At 52.1% G+C, this 23,785-nt stretch overlaps 1 protein-coding gene across 2 annotated transcripts in view; it reads right to left on the bottom strand.

Moving 5' to 3' along the window:
- The window catches only part of LOC142572755 (uncharacterized), a 184,639-nt gene that overhangs the window by 29,775 nt on the left and 131,079 nt on the right, over positions 1-23,785 (bottom strand). Inside the window, exon 1 of one of the 2 annotated variants that reach the window (XM_075682090.1) lies at positions 22,669-22,927. The exons of the other annotated variant lie outside the window; for it this stretch is intronic. Coding sequence (XP_075538205.1) covers positions 22,669-22,693 — 25 coding nt within the window. The 5' untranslated portion in view covers positions 22,694-22,927. Of the gene's footprint in view, positions 1-22,668; positions 22,928-23,785 lie in introns of those variants that run through there. 2 annotated transcript variants of the gene reach the window in all.

A 23,785-nucleotide genomic window follows, 5' to 3' on the forward strand; every position in this document is an offset into this window, starting at 1 on the left:
TTATTGCAGTGCTTCACTGGGGAAATTTGTAGCGTCTCCAGTAAAATCACGCTAGCGGTGAATTACCTACCGCGCCCGACGACGTTTGCCCAATTAACACGTGTTGCTGGCTATTGCATTGCGTCCTTGCTATTTCGCAGAATTGAAAGACCGAAGTGGATACGATGAACAATTTCTCTCGTAGTAGGAACAATCACATCCACATCAGACGCTATAAGAGAGGACACAAGGAGCTCATACCGAATGGGAGAGAAACTGCGCACGCCAGCCATCGCGCTCAGTGTTAAGCTGACGGCAGAGCAAAATGCTCTGCACGTTCAGCCTCAACTGTAAGTGGTTTAGGTCCACGCGGAGGCGGCCATACATGTGCTGGCCATCGCAGCGCATTCCTCCTCCTGCGCAGCGCTCTACGTGTCCCACCCCTGGTATACACATCGCACCATCGTGCAGCGCGAAGCATCGCCAGCCAACCCTTCCTACGCTCCCCGCCCCCTCGTTTCGCCACCCCACTCCTTGGCCACAACTTTCCCCCCGAAAGAGACTCACTGTGCGGCGAAGAGGCTAGCGCTGAACGAGATGCAGAAGAAGCAACGTCGGCGACGTGCGCTCGCAGCAGCATCAGCGCAAGTCGTGCGCGCGAACGCGAGACACCGCACAAACAGGGGCGGGGCCAACGGCGACGTTTATCACGGGAAAGGAGGCCGGAGAACGCGGAGGAGAAGGGGAGCGGGAAAATGGGGGGAGGGGAGGTAGCCAGAGCGAGCTCCCAACAGGGAGGGCTGCCGTAGTTTCGCTATCCGCTTCTTGTTTTGTGAGCCGCCGCCGCCGCCGGGATGTAGCCGGCTTAAGCTCTCTCCGATTTCGGCCCGAGCGCCATCGTTTGCGCCCCTATCGGTTTAAGAGCCCTGTTTACCGTCGTGCACCCCCTTCCTCCCGTCTTTATTTGTTTCCTCCTCACGAGCCGTCCCATCTCTCTCGTAGGACTGCAGGCATTGTCGTTCTGAAGCTGGCGATCGAGCTACGGAATGGATGTTCATACACATCTCTCTCGATGCATGCCGCTTTCCTATATACGCACCACTTATTGCGCATGCGTGCCTGCGCGCTCGTTGGTATCCGAGAATATTTATTTTCTTTCTGCCTCTTTATCCCGTGATCTTTTTTTGTGGACGATAAAAGCTGCTGCTGGCTGATGTTGCCCGCACGAAAACCGTTTCGACGGAGATGAGAGTCGATTCAGAGGGCACCGAGTGCCGATGGAGTAAACAAGGAATACTATACGGATAGTCGTGTTGGCAGCAAGAATAAAGCGACAAGTTCCACGTATGGCCGATCTGTGTGTCGAAGTGTAAGACTGGCGACCTTTTGTGACGGGCGCCTTTGTGCGTGTGTGCGTGTGCGCGTGTGTGTTTGTTTGGGAGACGAGATCGGGGGCAAAGCAATCAAGCTAACCATAAAGCAACGTCGAATACTTGTAACATAAACGGCTGGCGATACGAACGTGGAGGCAGTGCTGGCTCGGATAAGAAATAATCAAAGCACCAAGAGAAAAGAGCAGTTATATAAACGCAATGCATCCCTTAAGATAAATTGTTAAAGAAGTCGCACAAACGCCGCATCGTCCAGAACTTCTCGGAACGTTTTCAGAGCTTTCGCCACGCGAGCAAGCACTATCCCGACTCAAAGCGTTCTTCGCCACACTACACGTTTGTCATACAGACGAGAGACAGTAACAGGAGCTGAGCGAAAACGTACCGAATCCTACGGTGCTGAGTAAAGCAGAATGTACCGAAAAAGAAGTTACGTCATGGACATGCACACAAAAAGGATTAGAATAATCGATCCTTCTAGAACACAAACGAAAACGAAAATAAAATGACGCGCCTTTCATAGCTCTGCACACCAATGAATTGAGAGGAAGAGGCTGTGCCCTGCAGAACGAACACACAAAATGCTCAAAAAAAAGAAGAGAGAAAAGGAACAAAGTGCCAAACTGGTAGAAGAAAGCCCTGAGTATGCAATAACCCATCTCCTTCACCGGCATCATAATCGCGCAAGAAAAGGCTGCGCCGCGGCGACAGCGTTGATAAGGCCAGGAAGACAAGCTTAGGTCACGGGAACAAAGAAAGAACGAAAGAAAGGAGCAGCGACGCACGCAAAAACAATCAAGCGCGGAGGGCGATCGAGCCGGAAAGGATGAGCAGCCGGCGACAGTTAAAGCGCGCTTCGGAGGAACGAACGACGGCTGGGAAACACAAAAGGGGCTCAAAAGCAGCGCATACACATATACATAGCGCCGAAGGATAAGGAACGAGGGGGTTTGTGCGCCGCAGCCGAGCTGCGATCCATCACGCTTCCCTCCCACTTCTTATCTCCCGCTCACTCTCTTTCCCGCCACCGGGATTGAAGGACGTGCTCGGGGCAGCTTGCTCTGCAGGCTGGCGGCGCGGGAGGCGAGATCAGAGACGCCCGAACAACGGGCCCCCGCTGCGAATAGGGAGGGGAGGGGGCGCATGCTTTACTGAAGCAGCGAGAAGGAGCAACCAGCGCCCGCACGCGCTCACACTGCCTGCGCGTCCGTACCGAGTAGATGGATGGACAGAGAATAGGAAGAGAATAGGAAGTCATTGGCATGAAAGCGAGATACTAATGGCTCGAGCCGACCGGGCCACCACTGTGTATTGATCTCTCCCTCTCCAGAGGACAACGAACACGGGGCTACACATAGTCGGCCGAGGCTTGGGTTGCGCCCGCTTGGTGGGCCATCCGCGCCCTCCCGTCACTTATACGCGTAGCGGTAACAAATGTTGAAGCAACCGCCGAGGACTGGTGGATGACCGTGCAATTCCCGATCTACGCTACAGGATTTACGGTCGGGCTTTTTACCGACCAATCGAGGCCTAAACCGCCGATGGTGCAAGTGACCGACGGCTCAGCAACCCAACTGGAAACGCTTGCGTAGATTTTGTCAGAATCGAATGAAAAGAGAGAGAGAAGGAGAGATACTACAATGGGCTTTGAGCAGTATATCACGTACATGCCTCCTATATCAGTTTCGATGTCACAGCGTTCACACCAGAGAGCAAATTAAGCCGTACTGTAGTAGCAGAATAGCGCTGAGTGAGGGCGTATGAACCCACAGTCTTCACGCGTTCATTATAAACAGTCGAAAACGGATGTCATTTATTTAGCGAGTTAACTAGGCGGCCGTTGTATTGAGATGACGTGGCGTATATACGCTTGCGCAATTGCGCTGCACCCGTTTTAGGGCAAATTCCTCGGCTCTTCCATGCGTGCATTGCTATGTTTAGTGGCGAGAGGTAAACGCCCCCTCCCCTCCCCCCGGGCGGAGGCTAAACCGCGCGTGCGGTATACGTCTGCCTATTTATGCTCGTTGCCTTCTGTTTCAGCAGAAAACGCTGTTCACATCGAACACTTTGTAGGGCGTGCAACGAAAGTTACAACGACACGAAGCAAGCAGACAAAGAAACCAGAGAATTTATAGGGAGGATTAATCGTAGAAACGATACAGAAAATGGAGTGCACGAAAAACAACTTTCGCAATTGGGAGCCGAAAGAACATCTTGGTGCAATACGCGCATACGATGCCACTGACCAACAATGGCGGCTGTCGTACCGCCAACTTTCTTGGCTATTTCGCAGCCACCGCGGTTCCCGTTACTGCTCTTGCTTCGTACACTGAATGACAGCATTCAAAGTTCAAGTTTGTCACCTCTCTCTCTCTCTCTCTCTCTCTCTCTCTCTCTCTCTCTCTCTCTCTCTCTCTCTCTCTCTCATTCTGCTCGTTCGTTTACTCTTGCAGCACACGTGCTCAACGGTAGCCACGCGAGACTTCCGTTTTGTTCAGTTTTGTTCTTTTCCGAGTATATATACCGCCGCCAATGTTCCTCGCCTTTCTTTCACCGAGGAATGTGTTTCTTAACTGCCTCGCGTGACGAAAAGAAAACAATCGAGAAAAAGAACGTTGAAAACGCGCAATTTTCTCGGAAACGAGCGCGGACGACGGTTGCGAAGGGAAACAACGCCAGCTCCACTTTCATCCAAACACTATGCGGCGGCCCGTTTCGCTCGGCTTTCAAGGCCTCGCGTAATACCCGTCGCCTCGACAGAAAAAGCAACCGAGGCAATGTCTTCCACGTAAGCAATGACAACGAGCTCGTAAAGAGAGACATAGAAAAAAAAATGTGGAGGGAGGGAAGGCTATAGGGCGCATTCCTCCCTTCCTGGAGGTCAACAAGCCTTATAGTACGCGAAACAACCCGCGAAGAGACGTCGAACACGGGCGTGAGACTGACGAGGCAAGGGCAAAAAAGAGCCAATAGAACGCAACAGCACCAGAGGAACGCAGGCGAATATGCAAAGAACTATAGCGTTCCATTGCCGCTCGCGTGTCTCGTGAAAGCACTTTTCGAGCGCAGTGAGCCGTGGTACACCACGAACGGAACGACGAGGGAGGCGGAGAGAGCTCGAACAATGAACGGGGCGCGCCGTTTTCTCCGTGCCGCAGGCCTCGGGTTAGCTGTGCACGCCAAGAAGCATACGTGGCTTCGGCGGGCGGGTCGAAAGAAAGGCAAGAGCCTCGAGAGGGCTTCGATCGCGACACCGAGGTAGGGAGGGCAAGGTCGTCGGAAAGTGACTCACGGGGGGGGAAGGGGGGGGAGGGGGTGACTCGCGTGTCCGCGCCCCGACGACGACGCAGGTGGTGACTCACGCCGCAGGGTGGCACTTGGGGGGCCTTCGATAAAGCCTTCGAGGCAGGCAACTACCGCACCGCGGTCGGTGGCTCCCGAAAGAGGCAACATGTGGTCGCTGAAAATGCGGGGAGGGGGGGCGGAGTGAGCAGAAGAACGGTCGTTCGATTCTGTTGGCCGCACTGTACCGCTACCTGTGGCTGGCGCGCTGAAACAAATGCCAGCCACTAAAATACACGACTGGGTGAACGTGGGCTATCTTATATTAAGGAAAAACCTTAGACGCCTCATGGGACGAAAAATCCGATGTACGGCGTTACGGCACCAAAATTCATAAGGGGTCGAACACTCGACCTTTATTGGGAGTCGAACCAAGGACCTTTGGTATTAATTAGGGCGAATTAGGCCATCAATTTGTGCATAAGAAGGTGTGAAGAGGAGGCGAAGAAGAAGCGTCAGCAGGACTTGTGTTAAAGCACAGTTAATTGATGTAGAAGTAATTAAGGCACTCGAACCCCCGACCTTTGGTGGGCGTCGAACCCACTTGGAGAGAACCGGCCATATGTCCAAGGTGTCCAGTAGAAATGATCTTGGATTGTAGCGCGAAGTGACACGGATACAGACTAGAAGCAGACAGGACGAGTTCCAGTTGACATCGTGAATGTCGAGTGTCGAACCCACTACCTTTGGTGTTAAGTAAGGTGAAGTTAATGAAGGCCTTTCACAGTTAACTGAAATAGAGTTAACCTATGACCTTTTGTAGGAGAAAACAAGCAACAGGAAGTAACAACGCATTCGAATGAGAATGTCAAGTAATGCTATGAATATCTCGTGAGCGCGCAGGCTTTCGCCTTCATCCCTTTTAGCGTAAGCTAAACTGTCAATTGTTTGCGATCAGACAGATGTGGTGATGCCGAAAGCGGTTGAGAGTTTTCTAATAAAGGAGTCAGCGCTTCGCTCCACTCTTTCTCTGCCTCATTTTGTCTATGAAAGAGACAATCTAACCGACAACATACTGTTCCCAATGTGCTCCTTGAATGACACTTCTCCGAGCGAGATAGCAAGTATAACGGACAGGCCCGGCAGGGCGCGCGAGACTGACGACTCGCCGGCTATGCGCGTTCAAAACTATAGTGTACAAAATATTAGCGCGCCATGATAGCGTAGCCGAAACAACATTTAGCGTGGCTAATTGCCAGATAACTCTTCGTTATTTGGTATAGCATTAAAGAAAAAAAGGAGAAAAAGAAACCTAATAGAATACATTTTATTGTTCGCCTAGTCGAAGAGAACTACACTAGGAAAGAAAGGCGCAGCAAAGTTTGTAGAACACGCATAATAAGTAATCGATTCGCGATGACTACACTGCAGGAAGCGTATGTAAATACATTCTCCGCGTAATAGCGGACAAAAAGTAATCGGTCCTACTGCTCCCGTCATTTCGAGACCTGAGCAAGCAGCTAAAAGAAACCATTTTTCGTTTTCCGCGCACTCCTCGCCCCGGGTTCGACGAGAGCAGATGTTGCTTCCTGAGCAGTCCGCCCCCCCCCCCTCCCCTTGACTCCTATGAGCCGTTTTCTAGGCTTGTTTTCCCTTCACTTTCGCGAAAGAGCTACAAGACAGACAGGAGGCGATTTGCGTGGAGAGACAAGAAGACCGGGTCGCCGACAGACACTTCCTCAGCGGACTCGCTTCGACCTCCCCTTCTACCCCCCCCCCCCCCCCCTCCCCCGCTCCGTACATCGAGCGCCACGTTGCTGTGATCGGCAAAAACGAGATGCTTCTTTCGCCGCGCTAATGCTAGACCCGTACCGCCGAAGTCTGTCGCCGCTGTCGATTGAGACGCGGAACCGTGCAGTGCGCGTGTCGCTCGCTCTACGCCCCCCCCCCCCTCCCTCCCCCCAACCAGAGCGTTCAGCTCGAAGCGCGTGGCATCGCTCTCGACAACTTGAGGGGAGGTGGAGGGCCGAACATCTCTGCTCTCGAAAACGGGCAAACGCGCACCGGCTGTCGCGCTGACAAGCAACGAACCGACAACTTCCTCGCGATTTTCAACTCCTGTCCGTCTCTCTGGCTCCTCCTCCTCCGCCCGTCTCCCCGCGTCCCTTCGCCATCGACGACAAGGAAGCTGTGTGTTTTTCGCGCCGCATACGGCGTCGACTGCCTTGTCGATATATATATCGCTTCCGTTGGCAAGCTAAGCAAGCAGCCGCAACAGCGCGCCCATCGCGTGCCGCGCACCTACCCTGGTGTGCGTCGCAATTTGAGAAAAGGAGAGGACCGGCTGGGGGGATCAACAACACACGACGAGGAAGTGACAACGTAGGGATCCGCGAGTCGCGCTGGCCTTTGTTCTGGCGTGCTCGGAACAACCGGTACTACACAGTCTCCGTCGAAAACTTTTGAAGCCCGTGCGCGAGTTGCCCGACGTGTGGCGTGTAATCTGTGAAAGCTTGGCTGGCGAGTTGACGGCAGAGAACACTTCCCGTAAAGGAGTGGGTTCGAACGGGATACTTATCCTGAAAGTTTCGGGAAGGGGTGGGGGATCGGTGATCACTGTTACGTTGTCTACAGCGAACCTCGTCTCGATCCCTCTGCAAGCAATATGAGATCGCTGTAGGGACCTTAGAAGTAGCACTTGCGAAGGCTCGGCACCTGGTCCCCTCTCCCTAGCCTTGAAGAACTTTTTTTTTTAACGAGTGAGCAAACAACCATTTGTCTCCAGAGTAAACTTGACAGCGTCGTGCCTCCCGAAAAAGCCGTGACGTCACCGCCACATGGTGCCATGGCCCAGCGCAGCGAGGCGAGGCGGCGGATGTCTCCCCATTTAAACAACTCGTCAAGCCTTCAGCTTTCTAACACACTATGCCCTCGAACACAAGCAACACGAGAAAATCGTATAACACGAATTCATATATTAGAGAGCAAAAAAAGTATTCGTACCATTTCGTGCTCGTTCTGTTTTTCTTGTTTTTTTTTTTTTGTATTTACGATCGTGTACAAACTCGCCCAACTTACGCTGCTTACTCTAGAGAGGAAGAACACCTGTTCTTGAATACGAACACAAGCGACAAAAAAGAAATAAGAAAGAAAGAATATCAAAGGGACAGGAAAGCTGACAGGCCTCAAGACAGAAAGAAAGACATTTGGACCAACAGAAACGACAAGTACTTTGCCCGCCGGCATGGAGGAATACACCGCGTGGCGCCATTACGCGCGGCGCTCTTCACCGCGAAGGTTCATCGGACGGTTCTCCTCCTTCGGGCGTACAATGTGTGCCGACATTCTCCCACGTCTCCGTACGATCGCGTCGCTGCTCTCCCACCGTACGTGTCCCTCCGGCTCAATCGCTCTATATCATCCTCAAGAACAAAAGGGAGGCGCCTGCGTAGCGCACGATACCAGTAGCCCCCTTCTCATTCCGGCCGCATATAGCTTTCGCCCTCGGCGTCGGCGCACAAAGGAAAACCGAGCCGGGTGAGAGAGTATATACCATCGGCCGCAGCCAGCAACGGCGCGGCTATCAAGTTCCACCTATGCCCCTATAGTCCACATGTATTGCGTCTCCAGCTCCCCATACTTCCGTGCAGCAAGTCCACGAACTATACTGGCGATACCGATAGATAATATACACGTTCAGCGAAGCCCAAGAAGGTTCTTATTCGCATTTTCTAATCCCCATTGGGTGTCCCCGTAATACTTCCGGTCACGCGTTTTTTTGACACCCGAGTTTCAAAAGAAAAATAAAGCAAGTTTGGGCCAGTAGACAACTCTCGGTGCATGCTATTAACCTGTTAAAACATAAGAAGCACGCCACATGCGTCGATGTAACCCATGCATAGCTTTCGCGTGAGTTTCAGTGTAAGATTTGTTTATCAAACAAAGCCTTAATCAACTGCTTAGCGAAATTGGCGCCATGCTAGAGGGTCCTATATAGTTACAGGTTGTTACAACAAGCATTCTCTTAGTTGCCCGCGAAATTTATCGGGTTGTTCTATACGGTGAAACGAGGATGTCTTTTGCGACCTCTCTTCGTAAACGTTAAGGAGAGCTGGTCGCCTTAGTTCAGGGCGGCAGCTTCCGGCCAGGCCACCGCTGCACGTGCTGAACGCTCTCGAACCGCAAGGCGCGGCGGTATATTACGCGCAGTAATGATGTCGCACGGCAGCCCCTATTAAGCTTGAACGACCGTTCGATACTTCACTGCACGCAACTATCAGCAACGCGGACCGCAGTCATCTCAGGACCGCCGCGGAAGGAGGGAGTTTGTTGTGGTTCTTTATTGCGTATACTACATCGAAGCGACGGCATGGGCCACGAAAGTCGGCGCCGTTTCGTCTCTGCCACGGAGCAAGACTTTAAACGCAGACCGAACGATCGGTGCTCTCCGCGCTACAGACACGGGTAGAGGACGTGGTAGGCACCACGCAACCCACCCGGACGACTGTGCGCGAGGAATGGGCCATTAACCCCCGGTAGAACGACGAGCCCATGCTGTAGACGTTTGGTTCCTTATTGCCTGCAATTATGACAACTCTCCTCCCTACCTCCGTGAACTTGCCATAGCAATACATGGGTAGGAATTTAGGTAGGACATCCACCAGTAGCGCCATCTCACGGTGGAGGGTGCTCCGGTCGCGTTACTTAATGAGAAACGAATTTTTAAAAATTGACTGCCGAGCAACTTCTCTACATACACCCAGGTCTTTCCACTTGAATAGCAGGTATGCCATCCTCTCACTGCGTGCAGCGCTTGGCTTTAGTGCAGCAGCTTTCAGGTTTCAACGGACACTTTTCTGTGGAATGTTTAGAAGCGATGTTTAGAAATTCATACCAGAGAAATGCGCCTTCACCGTCCAAAATCACTGAAAACACGTGATCACTATGACTCACTCTTCGTACGTGTGAAGTTTTTATTAATTGCGCAATGTTTCCGAGGTTAAAGCGGCACTTGTTGTAAAGCTGCGCTGCAATTAAGGAAATTTAAGGGGCGCGTGCCTTTTGTGAGAGCAATCAGACGTCCCAAAAGCCAGGCGTGAGCCGTTATCCGGGCACTCAAACGAGAACATCCGGAAAGTTGCGAGGACAAAACGAAACCATCCGTGCGACCAGTCAAGACCGCATCACATACGCTAGTTACTTCCGAAAGAAGTTATACAAAAAATATTTCTTCCGAGTTCTTCCTAACGTTTGTTCACAATATCACTCAAACTTCAACTTCTAGTAAGCTGAAGCTTTATTTGTCATTTCCAATAGCGGACGTTCAAAAGGCAGATACAGGGCACTGCGTACTTGATTGTCATGTTTTGGTGCTGAGTTGCTCTTTTGAACGCCAGCGGTCCGCGAGTTCCGCGGCGCGCCCGGCAGCGTCCGGTCCGGCGCGCCGCGAATGGCCCTTTGACCGAGACGATACTTAGCACTGAGGTTCTGTCTGTGACAGGAAACTATTGCGTCCACATGGACCGGTGCCCAGCATGGCGGGGTGCGGTGTGACGTGGCGGTGGTGTGCCGTTGCGAACGTGCACTACGTCCATTTTAAGATTGGGGCTAGCATCGATCTCCAACAAATCTGCTTTTGCCGGCAGCCATTTCGTGCTTACATCTACTCTCGATTACTGGGGAGCCAGTAAATTTTTTTTTAGACCAAACCGAATACGCATTGATTATCGAATACTTTTCAAACAGCTTTTGGATAATGAATAACCGTTATCGCGAATAATTTAAAACGACGTTCACATTCCAGTATTCCCAAGGTTACCACGTTTCTGTCATTACATAGTACGTTATGAAGCGTTGTTTATTAATAGCACCAATGGAGCATTAGGAGCAAACACGTTGTTCCTTCGCAGGCACAGGGCTCGTCAGAGAGCGTAAATGATTGCTTCAGTATATGCCCACCGAAGTGACGTAGCCTGTTCCGCTACGCAAGTTCTCTTGTATTATGTCCATACTGCGCCCGCGAGGTTGAAAATTTACCGAATTTTCGGCTCCAATTTTAGGTTTATTTGGGCGCAATTGCAGTTTAAAAATACTCGAAATGTACTCGAAAAATATTTGCATTCACGAATAGCGACCATTCGATTCGAAGACCGAATCGAATGAGGACACTATTCGATTCACACACGTTAGCCGAAACACACGAAACTTGCAGCGCTTTTACATAAAGCAGCATTTGTGAAAGGTGAAAACACGTCTCGAAAACGCCACGGGGTAAACAATTTGAAGCGAGATTCGTGCACCTCTTCCGAGATTTCGCATCCACCGAACCGGAAACCACTTGCACAATGCGGCGAAAACAACGAACAGGTTAGAGCTGCGAACGGAGAAGGTGAAAATGTTTCTCGGTAAATAACGAAATGAATAAAAGAGTAGTTTACAACACAAGAGATATTAAAGAGATGCAATGGACCACTACAAGGAGAAGAAGAAAAAAGAACGGTTGATTTGCTTATGTTGTGGAACACGAAAACTGTAACCCCGATGTCCCAAACCCCTGGGTATGTTAACATTCCCCGCGAAGACGCAAGCAGCACAGGACAGCCCAGCTGGTACAACGTGCGCGTTCAGAGTATGCCGACCACCGGCTGGCAGAGTGGTGATCCGATATCCTCACATCGATTCGAACACGCACGCATCGCGCGGGTCCGCGTGCATTTTTATCACTTTGCTCATATATATACTTTATCACGCTGTTTTAACAACAGAAAGACGGCACATCCAACGCACGTGCTGAATAAAGTTTATACGATAAGCGTAGCTTCGTTGAAATGTTGCAATTAAAATTATGTGCAAGGAAACAAGACACATGATGGGCGTAACCTTGCTTTTGTTGCGAACCCTTGACGGAACACCTGACGTTGTTCTCCCACCGCAGAATACAGAAGGGCAATCGAACGAGCTTACAACTGCCGTCAGGAAATTACAACCGCATCTGCTTACTCGATGGAGCAAAAAAAATGCTACGGAGAGGAGTATGTGGAGAAGGATGAAGACAGGAGGAGAAAACTAGAAAACTGAGCAGTCTTTTCTTTTTTTCTCCCCCCCCCACTTTTTTTTTTTTTTTTGCAGAGACGGCAAAGGCCTGCTGGAATTACATACGTTGCCCGTTAATCACAAGTCTTGCCGCAGCAGCTGCATAAGCGCATAAGCTATACAAGCACGCAGGTTTTCTAACGAAAAATTTTGAGAGGCTGTTCGCAGCGAAGAGACGGAAATTCTCGTGATAACGGAACAAGTGCGCAGCCGGGCCACGTATGCATAGGACTCGAACGAGTATTGCGGAATGAACGCGCAACGTAGCGAGCACGAATGAAATTTACTCGAGCATGTATAAACGCACCGTTTATCGCGCTTTCTGTAATCCCATGCTCCCACCGCCGGACTCGTCGAGAGGTTGCTCAACCACCGTGCTTTGCAAGAACGTTGCTGCGACGCGCCCACTCATGCACCTATATGCGTGCGCTCACGCTTCTTTCCGTCAGCGCGCACATCGCTTTCCTGCGCGGCTTTATCGACCGCGAGCCGCCGGTATATATACCCCTTTTCGTGCGCGTAGAGTATACGCGAAGCCGGAAAGCACCGCCCCGCACTTCCCCATTTGCCACCCCATTTAAACCAGGCCACCTTGTATCCACAAAGCCCAATACGTATATTACGTAATAAACCCGAGCCGCTGCCGCCGCCGTATTACCCGCCGGTAAAACGGGCGTGATAAATGCATCCCTTGCATAAGCAAAATTGCTTCGCCGGACCACTTTTGGTGCTCATCGTTCTCAGGGCGCGCGGTACTTGGTTGCTTTTTCTGCACTATATTTCCCGCTTTTATATGCCCAGACTCGAAGGGCGCCTGTATATGTGGAGTCCTCAGTAGCACAATGAGAGAGAGAGAGAGAGATACGCCGCGCTCTCTTTCTTGTTCCAATATCGTTACGCCACCCATGCACTCTGGCCGATTAGGTTCGATACTGGTGCCGGAATTTCGAAGAATGCTATAGGGAAAAACCGCAGCTTCGCTCTCCTTTCACGGGAGGCGCAATAAACAAATAGTAAAGGAAGCCCCCCTTACAGCAGGACGTATATCGTTCCCCATACACAACTAATGTAAAGAAAACGAGTGTACGGATCCTTATTATAATTAAAGCGGGCGACGAAATTATATAGATGAATGGACAACTACAGTTGGGAATGTTCTAAAAATTGTGTGTAAATACAGGCGACAAAAGGTATTCTGGCGAGTTTGAATTGCCCTGGGTATTTTTTTTTTTTTTTGTCTCCCCGGTCTGTAGCCACGTTATCAGATGTGTATTCTCTTGGACGGAGGGGCCCACTTCATCGCACAATTTTCTTTTCTTTTTTTTTCTAAATAAAGTTTACTACTACTACTACTACTACTACTATGCTATTCTACAAAAACGCATGAAGTAAATAAAAGACACATACGGCTCGACCAACAGGAGATAAGCGTTTCTACAGACGAAGCAACAGCATGCACCTGAGAGCACCGAAGCAAGTGACCATCTGACAAAACAAGGCCCGGATTCACACACACACAAAAAAAAAAACAGCACTTACGCGCTAAATGCTTTTCGTAAGAAAAAAAAAAAACAATCCCCGCCAAGTCTGGTGCTGAACATGCGAATACAACCAGCCAAAGGCAAAGTCCATTTACGTGAGGGAAGTTTTACGAATTCGGCTCCAAAAAGTGCACTGCGCAGTTTCATGCACCACTGTATAAGGCCTACGCATGACCCGCATATTCGAAAAAACCGAACGGACGATAAGCAAGATAACATTATATTCCTTTCCTATCGTTAACCGTTCACGACTGACCGGTCCCGGTGATAACCTGGGCGGAGCACCACTTAGCTATGGCCACCGATGAAGCGCGAAAAAATTGCATTAGAATATAATCCTTACGTTATCCCGGCCGATGTATTCATATGGCCTGGATCGATACACGAGGCTACTCGTAAAAATCTGACAAAAATACTGCCCCGGAGCGACGATGGTCGGCTTTACCAACAAAGAGGCGATAACAAAACGCCTATACAACAGCGCCCATAGCATATATGCATTCGTAAATACAAGCAATCCTTGGAGGTAGTAGCTTTAGTTCTAGTCGCATGCAGTGTATACCTCCTCCAAATCGCTTCAAATGAGTATACGAAAACGGTACATCCCAACAGGACAAATAAATATTTAATATGGGAACCACGTGGAGACGAGCACGACTTCTCAACGAAGAAACGTTTAATTAACGTACAGTCAGACCTACGCAGCTTTCATACTATTATCTGGGCGCCGTGCGGGCGTTGATTAATTGTTACCTCGCTATAGAAAACGAGCATGCGAGCAACCCGCGATAGAAGACGGCGGCAGCGCACAGTGGGGGACGTGCGACGCCCTGAAGACAGAGGGGTTGGGGGTGGAAGGAGCCAGGCACAAAGGGACCACCAACCAGATAGCTGCGGTGACGGGCCGGAGGCCATAGCCTTCCGCCCCGTCACCTTCACCGTGTGTGCCCTTTTGTCCCTTTGTGCGTCGACTCCGCTACGCGGCGAGTCGGTCGTGTATGTGCGACGACGTCTGTACGAAGGGCACCGGAAGAGGCGCAAATAGTATTCGCGTCCTTCCGTGCGCGGTTGGAGTCGGTGTGCACCCATGACAACCCTTCTTTTGTATCTACGACCACTACCCAAAAAATAATAATAATAATAAACAACGACTGAGCCAGTCCTATCGCGTACAGAAACGTTAACCTATAAGTTTAAATGCCCGCGACCAGTTTAGACAAGTAGATATATATTCGTTCACAGCTCTATATTCATGTAATTGTCGGGAAAAAGTTAGAGGGAGGGCTTGCCCTCCTTCTTTTACATCTTGCGAAGCAAACTCAAGGCCGCTATACGTAATTAGTTCGGCGTTCACGCATCGGTGTACTAACTCGCATTTCGCGCCCGCTTTAGCACAAGGAAAAGTTATTAAAATTTGTTAAGCTGAGTCAAAGGTTACTTCAGTGCGTATTGTCGTCCTTGTCTGCCAAGGCAGAAGTAGCCGTAGACTACCAGAGCGGAAGCTGTCGAAATCTATACGACGCTGCGGTGGGCTGGCGCGGGAACTGCAAGTGTTCCCCCTCACCTTTTTCTTCACAGTTACAGATGCATGCGATCACGGTTACTTTGCTTCCACTAAGACACGCACTATACAAGGGGCCGCTGTAATGCCCCACATACGAAGTATATTTTTTTGCCAGCCTTTTTTATAGCGCGAAGTCAGCGCCAGTGGGAGGAAAACTTGCACACGCGAGTCGTATAGTCAAACTCCATTTCGTGTTCGTGATGACATACAGGAACAGCCCGCATACGTGGCGACCGTCAACGTCGCGAAGTCACGCACGTTGCTGGCAAACCCAATTGAGCAGACGCGGACAACGCAGTGTGCGGCAGTATAATAGTGCAGCGAATCTCTTCTTTGGACTCCCGAGAGAGCGCCGACGTCTCGACCAAGTTATTCGCGCACGCCATAACCCGACTATACAGGCCTAGTATACGGTTATCGCGCGACGGTGGGGGGGTGAAGCGGGAGGAGAATGGGGTGGCTCCCGGGACCCGAACAGGTCTGACCAGTGTGGGACCCCCCCCCTCCCCCCGCCCCAGCGGGGGACACCATATACTGCGCTCACGAGCGAGGTTGAGGGGAGGTCCGGGGCTTCGGACCGAACAGGGTCCCGCTTGCCAAACGCGTGCGGCACTGTATAGGCCACCTCCTATATATGTGCTCGCATGCCTGTACGGCAGCAAGCAGACAGACGCAAATGGAGGAGGCGGCGGGATTGAACGAAGGCGTGAGGAGAGGCCGACGTGAGTCATCGCTTCCTTTCCTCCGCCTGCTTCGGTACGCTCGTCTTATATCCCCCTTTTTTCGTCTGCTTCTTGTTTTTCTGCTTTCTTCTTTAAACCGCGGCCAGAGCGTCATCTCCTTTTTCGGTCCCGCGCGTGCGCGAATGCGCCTATCTATGCGTATATCGCAGGCGAGCGCGCCTTATATATATACCTATATACATACATCTCAGTGCGGCGGGCGACGTACGCCCATGCAGTAAAAAAAAAAAAAAAAGCGCCGCGGCTGGAGCGACCGGTTGCATCCTTCCTCAAAGCCAACGGGGTGAAGGGGAAAGGGTGGCATATAGTGCAGTCGAACGCAGCAGCAGCAACGACTCCATGGGCGTCGCGCAATATCCTTCAATCCAAACCTTCCTCCTGCCCCCTCTTTTCTCGATCCTTCCAGGGTCAAGAAGTCCACGTCTCTCTGCGTGCGTCTGATAGCCAGCCTTTCTAAAGGAGAGGCGAGAGGGGAGGAGCACCATGCACGCAGCACGTCACACGCGCGCGCAACACACACACACACACGACGGCGCAATGGCACCCGCAGCTCTTCGCATAGGACCTACTGCAGAGTATCTCTCTCCTTTTTTTTTCTTTTTCTTTTTCAGGTCACCCAGTTTTTGGGGTAATGGAAAGAACAGGAGAAGAACCGTTATTGGAACCAGACGACGTCCCTCCGCCGCCGCCGCCCCCTGTGGGGTCCGCTGACGGGTGACGCGCGAAAAGAAATGAGATGGACAAGGAGGGCATGGAAGGAGTTCGATATGAGAAAAACGAGAAAGCGGCTAAAGAGTAAAGGGTACGAGAAGCAAGAGAATCGCGATTCGCCGTGCGTCTGCATCGTGTATGTTACATTGTCTCAAGACCCATATTACACGGGTGCCGCAGGCGCCCGTCGCCCTGATGGCGCTATGTATGTGGTGGTCAACGCAACACTCCCGACTGGGCCACTCCACTCGCGTGATTGTACTAACGTGCGAGAGAGACAGCCGGTCAGCGCGCCCGCGGCGATTAGCGCGGGGCACCGCGACAAGAAGCTCCTGCTGCGACAGTTTATCTTCCTCTTTTTCCCCAGCGCGGGACAACTCAACACCGAGAAAAATACTTAAAAACCCGCGACGTCACGCCGGCGTAATGTTGCTCAATCTTTCGGCGCGAAATTCAGAAACTGGGAGTTTGTTGTTCTTCGTTTTCTCCAGGAGTAATCATGCTTTCCTTTTTTTTTTTTCTCCGTCGAATAAATAAAAACACAGAGTTTTGCTTGAATGTACCTTGTCAGTATAAACTGACACATTGTGTTGCGTTATAGTTTCCCTTTTACGTCCAACACGGGCGCGCGGTAATATATAGCGGCGACCTGGCCAAAGCCTCCTCACCAGTTCTGCGCAAGAAATACAAGGAAGCAAGCAACGGGGACAGAATGCCGTCTGTCTGGGGTCACCTCCACTCGCTTCTTCCCCGTTTTTTCTTTTCGTTTTTCATACGGCAGAGAGATATGAGACAGTGACCCAGACACGGTGGGATCGGGACGTTCAGGCGACGCGTGTATACAGACGGATCGCGAAGATAAAATATTCATATTCAAGGGCGCAAGGCAGTATAGGTGGAGCGGCGTTTAGCTGATGTATATATAAGAAGGATATCTCACATGCAAGGTTTGCAACACTGCAACTGTCAAAGTGTTTAAAAATAGGAGCGCACATTTCGCGCGTGCGCAAGAAAGAAAGAAAGAAAGAAAGAAAGGAAGAAAAAGAAAGAGAACGTTCGTCCTTTCACGCGGTTATACACGCGTCGTTTTTCTTTTTCCCCTCCGAACAGAGAATGTAAGCGCGTAAGAAAGGTGAACACAAACTTGGCGGCACCGCCTATGCTTCGTCCCGTTTGAAACAAGGCGCTCTTCAAATGCATGCACCCATCCATCTTCCCGTTGTAAGAGTTCGCTGAGCGATGTTTCGCTTTGGTAGGCGGGCGCTTAACAATCCCAGGCGTATGCCAACTCGTGCTCCATTGCAAAGCGGTTTTCGCTCACGACAGTTGGCTCAGATCACACGTATAGCTGTGCAGTCTTACATTGCTAGCTCTTGGTTAGAGTTGCCACTGTACAGCTGTGTGGCCACGGTTCATCTCTACCTCCCGAAGATTTGAATGATGACGAAGAGAGAACTTTTTCACTATTTAGGGCAGTGTAGCATAATGCATGCAATTGCACACCGATTATGGATTCCTTAGCGTGAAGGCCACGTGGACTTATAAAAAGGCTGTCGAACGAGCCAGATTCTACGCCTCACGTTTCACACTTGGCTGGCACCGAACGCGTTGAGTATATATACTTTCTCTGACTCCACGCTGTTTTTTCCCTCAATGTGCCGGAACAAACTCCCGTGGCTGGCGCCGAATTTTACTGTTGGCTTTTTCGGTAAGTAGGTAATGACGGTGAAAGAAGAAACACACACACAAACACACGCGGCAATCGTCAAGGCCACCAGTGGCCCATCGAAAATAAAGCTAGGGAGAAAACGCGCACGCCCTAATAAAGGACCCGCCGCCTCATGACGTACCTACGCAGAGCCACATGAGAACAACTGCGCACACACGGAGAACAATAGGAGGAACGCGAGGGTTAACAGGGGTGGCGAATGGGGATCCGGCGCAGGTTGCCGCCGAGGATAAATAGAAAACGCACCCGCGAGGGCGGCGCTCATTTGACCAGAAAGGGGAATCAAGGGGCTGCGGGAGCAGCGCTCCCTCCTCTATCGCCATTGTGCGTTACCTCGCCTCCTCGCGACCCGAAGGCCCGCGCGCCCTCTGTTCTAGCTCAACCGGCGCCGACGAAGCGACGGGGATACGCGTGGCGCGAAGAGAAAGCGGGGCCCACAACCGGGGCCCGCGCGAGGACCGTATTTCGGTGTCAGCATGGGGGCGCTGTCGCGGGACCTTCGGTGGGGCTCCGCCGCCAACGCGAGGAATTGGAAATGACACACGCCGGGTCCGGCTGGGCTCGGCGGAGCCCGCTGACGCGGTAATTGCTCGCGACCGGCGGCGCGGGAAAGAAAGGAACTGAGGGAAAGGCTGGGAGACGAGGGAAATTTAGGTCTCGAGCTCGGCCGCCGAACAAAGGCAACGGAAGGAGCAGAGAACGTTAGGCGACGGCGTAATGACGCGGTACATCACGTGTATACGAAGCGAAACGCCGCACGGCGCCATAGTGCTTCGGGTAGTGCGGACCATGGCTGCACTACACGAGGCTGCGGTGTAAGAAGAAAATGTACGAAAAAAAAAGAAAAAAGAAAGTGATGAAGCGAAGGAAACACGAAGAGCAGTGCACATGCTGGAGATCACATACAGGTCTCAGATGTGTACGTACAAACTGGGCCGCGGAGCAGGAGAGAGCGCAGCGCGAACGCTGAAATACTGCCGCGGATGAAAAAAAAAGAAAAAAAGGACAGAAAACGCTAAGCAGAAAACAACCAAACCGAACGGAAAGGTGAAAGGCAGGCTAACAACAGCAGAGAAGAACAAAATGCGGGGGGCGCTATGGGCCCTCAAGAAAGTTTCTCGAGGGAGAAAACGCACGCCACTTGCGCGTCGGCCAAGACTCGCGAGACGTTTCGTGACCATGCACGCAAGTTCGCGCGTGCGAGCGACGCAAACGCGGCGAGAGAGGGACAACAAAAAGGACAGGCTCGTCAAAATCGGGGCAGGCGAAGGGCGGCGGCGGCACAATGCGCGTGCACGTGTATCGACCGAACAGGAAGCGCGGCGGAGTCGCCGAGACGAACGAGAGACGGCGTGCGTGCGCAAGAGGGCGTGTGCAGAGGAGACGACGTCCGGCGAAGACGTACGCGCGCTCGCGCACACGCCTCCCATGCAAATAATGCACGCGCGTGCGCGCACGCCGGTGGAGAGAGCCCATATGCACACGCCCTGCAGTGCTTCTCAAGCTCGCGATCTCCAGCGGGCCGCCCGCCAGTGTGCACGCGCGCTTGTATACATAGACGCGGTGGCGCCTTTCCATCGTCCGTTGGCGACGGACGCTCAGAGACTGCAGGGTGGACGCGCGCCTTTGCTTGCCCAAGCTCGCCCGAGGAGAACAACAACAAAAACGATCGCCGGCCACGCAGCAAATAAATGCACATCGCGTCGCCGGAGCAATCCATGCGCTTCCCCCGTTCGTTGGAAAGGCACGCCACCGCTCGTGTAGCGTTTCGGTTGCCTGCGGCTCGTCGGAATCCGTGGAACATGCGCGCACGCTTTCCATTGATTCTGCTCCGACTGCGGAATTCCGTCGTCGGAAACTGCCCGTCTCAAATGCCGGTGTGACGAAGAGGGAAAAAGAAAGAAGCAGTGATCGTAGGATGAGTCGATCACTAATATACACTTCAGCTAACAGAACACACCAAAAGAAGGGGATGGAGGATGTTAACTCATTTACTGTGAACAGCAGACGACTGCGTACCCCAGACGAAGTGTACACCACAGCAATGCCGGAAAGCACACCAATAAGCAGCACGCCGAGCCCGCTACACGGAAACCTTGACAAGACACATTTAGAGTGCCCTTCGTTACACACGCAAATTGTGCACAAAAGCGTCTCTCGACGCTTGGCGAGATCGTTTGATTGCTTATTTATATCGAGCATGTAGACGCAACATCCTTCTCAGTGGGTTTGCCCCGAGAAGGAGAAAGAAGATCGCGTATGGATTGAAAAGATAACATCAACAAAATAAAAGAAGAACCGCAGAAGAAGAAGAAAGATAAAGACAAGAAACCTAACAGTCTACAGGACCCAATGAGTCCAGTCACCGGTTGACGTGTTCACAGTTCCGCCGAAACCTTACCGCAAAGGCTGTGCGCGCCGCACAAAGAATTTCACCAAGGGAGGACGAGCGGTGCACAGACGAGACAGCGCAGACACGTTGACAGCCTCCACCATCGCGTTCGTGCCATCCTATGTGCTATTCCGATCCCTGGCTTCTCACTAACCATTCTAGCCGTACATATTTCCATAGAAATGCGACTTCACACCGTTACATGATGCATTACAAAAATAAAATAAAGATTGTCCTCGAGCTCACTCCTTTAGGTGAAATGAAAGCCCCTGTTCTTCTGCCCCTACTCGGCGCTGATATTTTTTTTTTTCCTTGGAAACAAAATTCCGCTAGAAAGCGCCGGAATCCAGAGCCCGCAAAGGATTTCTCCGAGTCCGATAAAAATTCAAGAAAAATTCCAAGGCAGCTCGAATATGGCGAGCACCACGTTGTAAGTATATCGAGTCTATGAATTATTGGGAACATGTATACAATCGACGCCGGAAATGCTGTAGCAACGCGCTTAAGAGCAAGCACTGGGCGAGCCTAACATCGGCAAACTGCAGATAAGGCATGCTGTAGATCGTTTTTTTTTTTCTTTTCGTGGTCCTTTATATACACTGCGCAAATCCCATAACGTCCTATAATATCGAGCTCGAGCTGTCCTCAACGCCGCGGTTAATGTAACGCTCAAAACGCACACTTTAAATTGTTCTCACTGGCTAGACAAGCGTGATACGGAGATAAGATCAGGTATGAATAGACGCGTATTGCAAATCAGTTCTGCCGCCGAACCCCGCAAGGTGGAAGAATCTCGGACCAGGACGAATGTTTCATCTGCGAAGCTTTCTTTCTAAAAAACCCGCAAGGGGGCTTTCTTTGTAGCTTCGTGCTACCTTACGGGTGGGTGAGATTTTTTTCCCCTGTTTCATTAATAGAGGCGTATAACCGAAGAAGAAATCTTCAAGATTTCAAAGTGTCGCGGGATAATTACTATAGCTAGGGTCATTTTCTAAAAAGCGAGCCAATTCCAGTTGAAATAAAGCGCAGCAGTGTTGTGCGCTGCAACTGAACAAAAAGGTGTCTTTCCATCGTTGCAGCGGTTGATAGTACCCGCCGTCGTTCCTTCGTGCCTATGGTGTTGGGCTGCCAAGCACGAAGTCGCGGGATCGAATCCCGGCCACGGGGGCCGCATTTCGATGGGGGCGATCTAAATGCCAAAACACCCGAGTACTTAGATTAAGGCACACGTTAAATAACCCCGGCTGGTCCAAATTATCCCGGAGTCCCCCACTATGGCGTGGCTCATAATCAGATCGTGGTTCTGGCACGTAAAACATAATTTCATTTTTAGCGGCTGATTCGTTTCATTCGGGTACGAAACGCTGCGTAAACTGCGTATACTTTGGCAGTGCTCCCTGCACACACATCATGCGTAATGACGCACTTTTAACCCTGTGTTAATGGACACGGCCTAGACGCTTCAGAAAAATTTACGAAACAAGCAGCAGTGCAAGCCAACGGATGAACTCCAGCTCATGCACTTTGCCAAAAGCCGCGAGGGCGTCATGGCCTGGACTGCCGCCCTGGCTCAAGACTACGACTCCGCGTGTCGGTAATCGAATAACATCAAAGGGGAAAGAAAAAGAGCTAGCAATTTTTGCGGACGTCACTCCACGTTCACTCTTCCCCTTTCTTTTCTCGCCCCCAAGTATTCCAGACTAAGCCTCCAGAACGCTGGCACGCGCCCTGGATAGCATCCCACTACATATTCGCCGAACAGCATAAAAAAGAGAAGAAAGGAGAAAAGAAAGAAGTAAATAAATAAGGCAAAGCGATTGACTTCGGACGACAATCGGCGGATGTTGGGCGCGCGTTACAAACAGCTAGACGAAAGCCTTCGCAAGAAATTCGGCGCCGCGTCCGTCTTCCGAAAGGCTTCTTCTACGGAAGGCATCCAGATGCCCCGCCGAGACATATTGCCAACGTGACGGGACCAATGCCGGCCGCAGACGCGAAGAAAACATCGGCGTGACAGCGGGCCACGACGCCGCCGGCGCCGGAGTCTGCGAACCCCGAGGATTCCGAAGCGGGCCTCATCCAGATCCACGTTTCGTTCTCCGTGCGCTCGACGCGAGCGTATACCCGCGCTGTCGCATATAAACACGTCTCCTACTCCCCCCTTCCTTCCCTCCCTCCTTTACAACGTACGCACATGTATGAGTTTACACATGCGTGCGCGCGGTACAGATGGTCTATACGTACCCGCCTCGCCCGGACGGGACAGCATGTTGAATGGGCGAAACAGATTCCTCAGCAGTAATCGGGCAGTTTTTCGGTCGCCGCGACAACGCTCCTTTTTCTTTTTTTCCTTTTCTCCGGCTGCTCCGATGAGACGAGGACAAGATCCCGCGAGCAACACACAATACACACGCGCGCGCGCACAGGGCACTGGCTGTGTAGAAATATCGCGGGCCGCAGACTCGAGGGTTCCGTCAGCACCGGAGATCGCGCGTGCACTGGCAGTCAGCGTCAGCAGGCGCGCTGCACAAGCAGCGGAGGAGACGTCGAAGGAGGGAAGGGAGAAGGGCGCTGGCAGGAGGGGAATCTTACGTCGGCGAGGGGGGGGGGGGGTGATGGTGGCGGCGGCACTAGTAGCAAGAAAGCCGCAGCGGCGAGCAGTCAATGACCGCAGAGGCAGGCGAAGGCGCTTGTTTCCGCTCGGGGGTCCGCAGCAGCAGCAGCAGCAGCAGCAGCAGAAGAAGCAAGCAGAAACCCGGCACCGTGAAAGCGCAAGCACGCGACCGCGGCTCGCTGACGAAAGCCACACCACCACCGCCGCTGCAACAGCCGCCGCCGCCGCAGCGAAGCCAGTCAGTCAGTCAAGGGGGATGCCCCGGTCGACGCGATCTGGGGACTGGGTGGTGCGCACCAGCAGCGGCAGCAGCAGCCAGCGTCCGTCCGTCCAACGCCCACCACCGCCGTCACCCTTTCTCCGACGACCCCCTCCGCTCTCCTCCTCTTTCGGGGGCCCACCGTCTCGTCTCCTTTTAGAACCCGTTACGCCGGGTCTGCGCTGGTTTATTTATCGGCGGTGGGGGGCAGCAGCCGAAGAGAGAGATTTCCAGAGGGGGGGTCTCCCCCGGTAGCTCTCTCCTCTTGCCCCCCTCCCCCTCTCCGATATCACTGCCGCCCCCCACCCCCACCTACCTAGTCACCCTTCTTTTGAAGAGGATGCTGCTCAGGGAGCATCGCGGTGGCGGCGGCGACGCACAGACGAACAGGAACTGGCGGCGGCCGGCGTAGACGCGAGGGGACGACCCCGATGTTACTCCGGCTGTGCTGGGGAGGGGGTGCCCCCCCCCCTCCCTGTACCGCCGCC

The sequence above is a fragment of the Dermacentor variabilis genome, chromosome 2 (assembly GCF_050947875.1).
Source record: "Dermacentor variabilis isolate Ectoservices chromosome 2, ASM5094787v1, whole genome shotgun sequence".
Lineage (NCBI taxonomy): Eukaryota > Metazoa > Arthropoda > Arachnida > Ixodida > Ixodidae > Dermacentor > Dermacentor variabilis.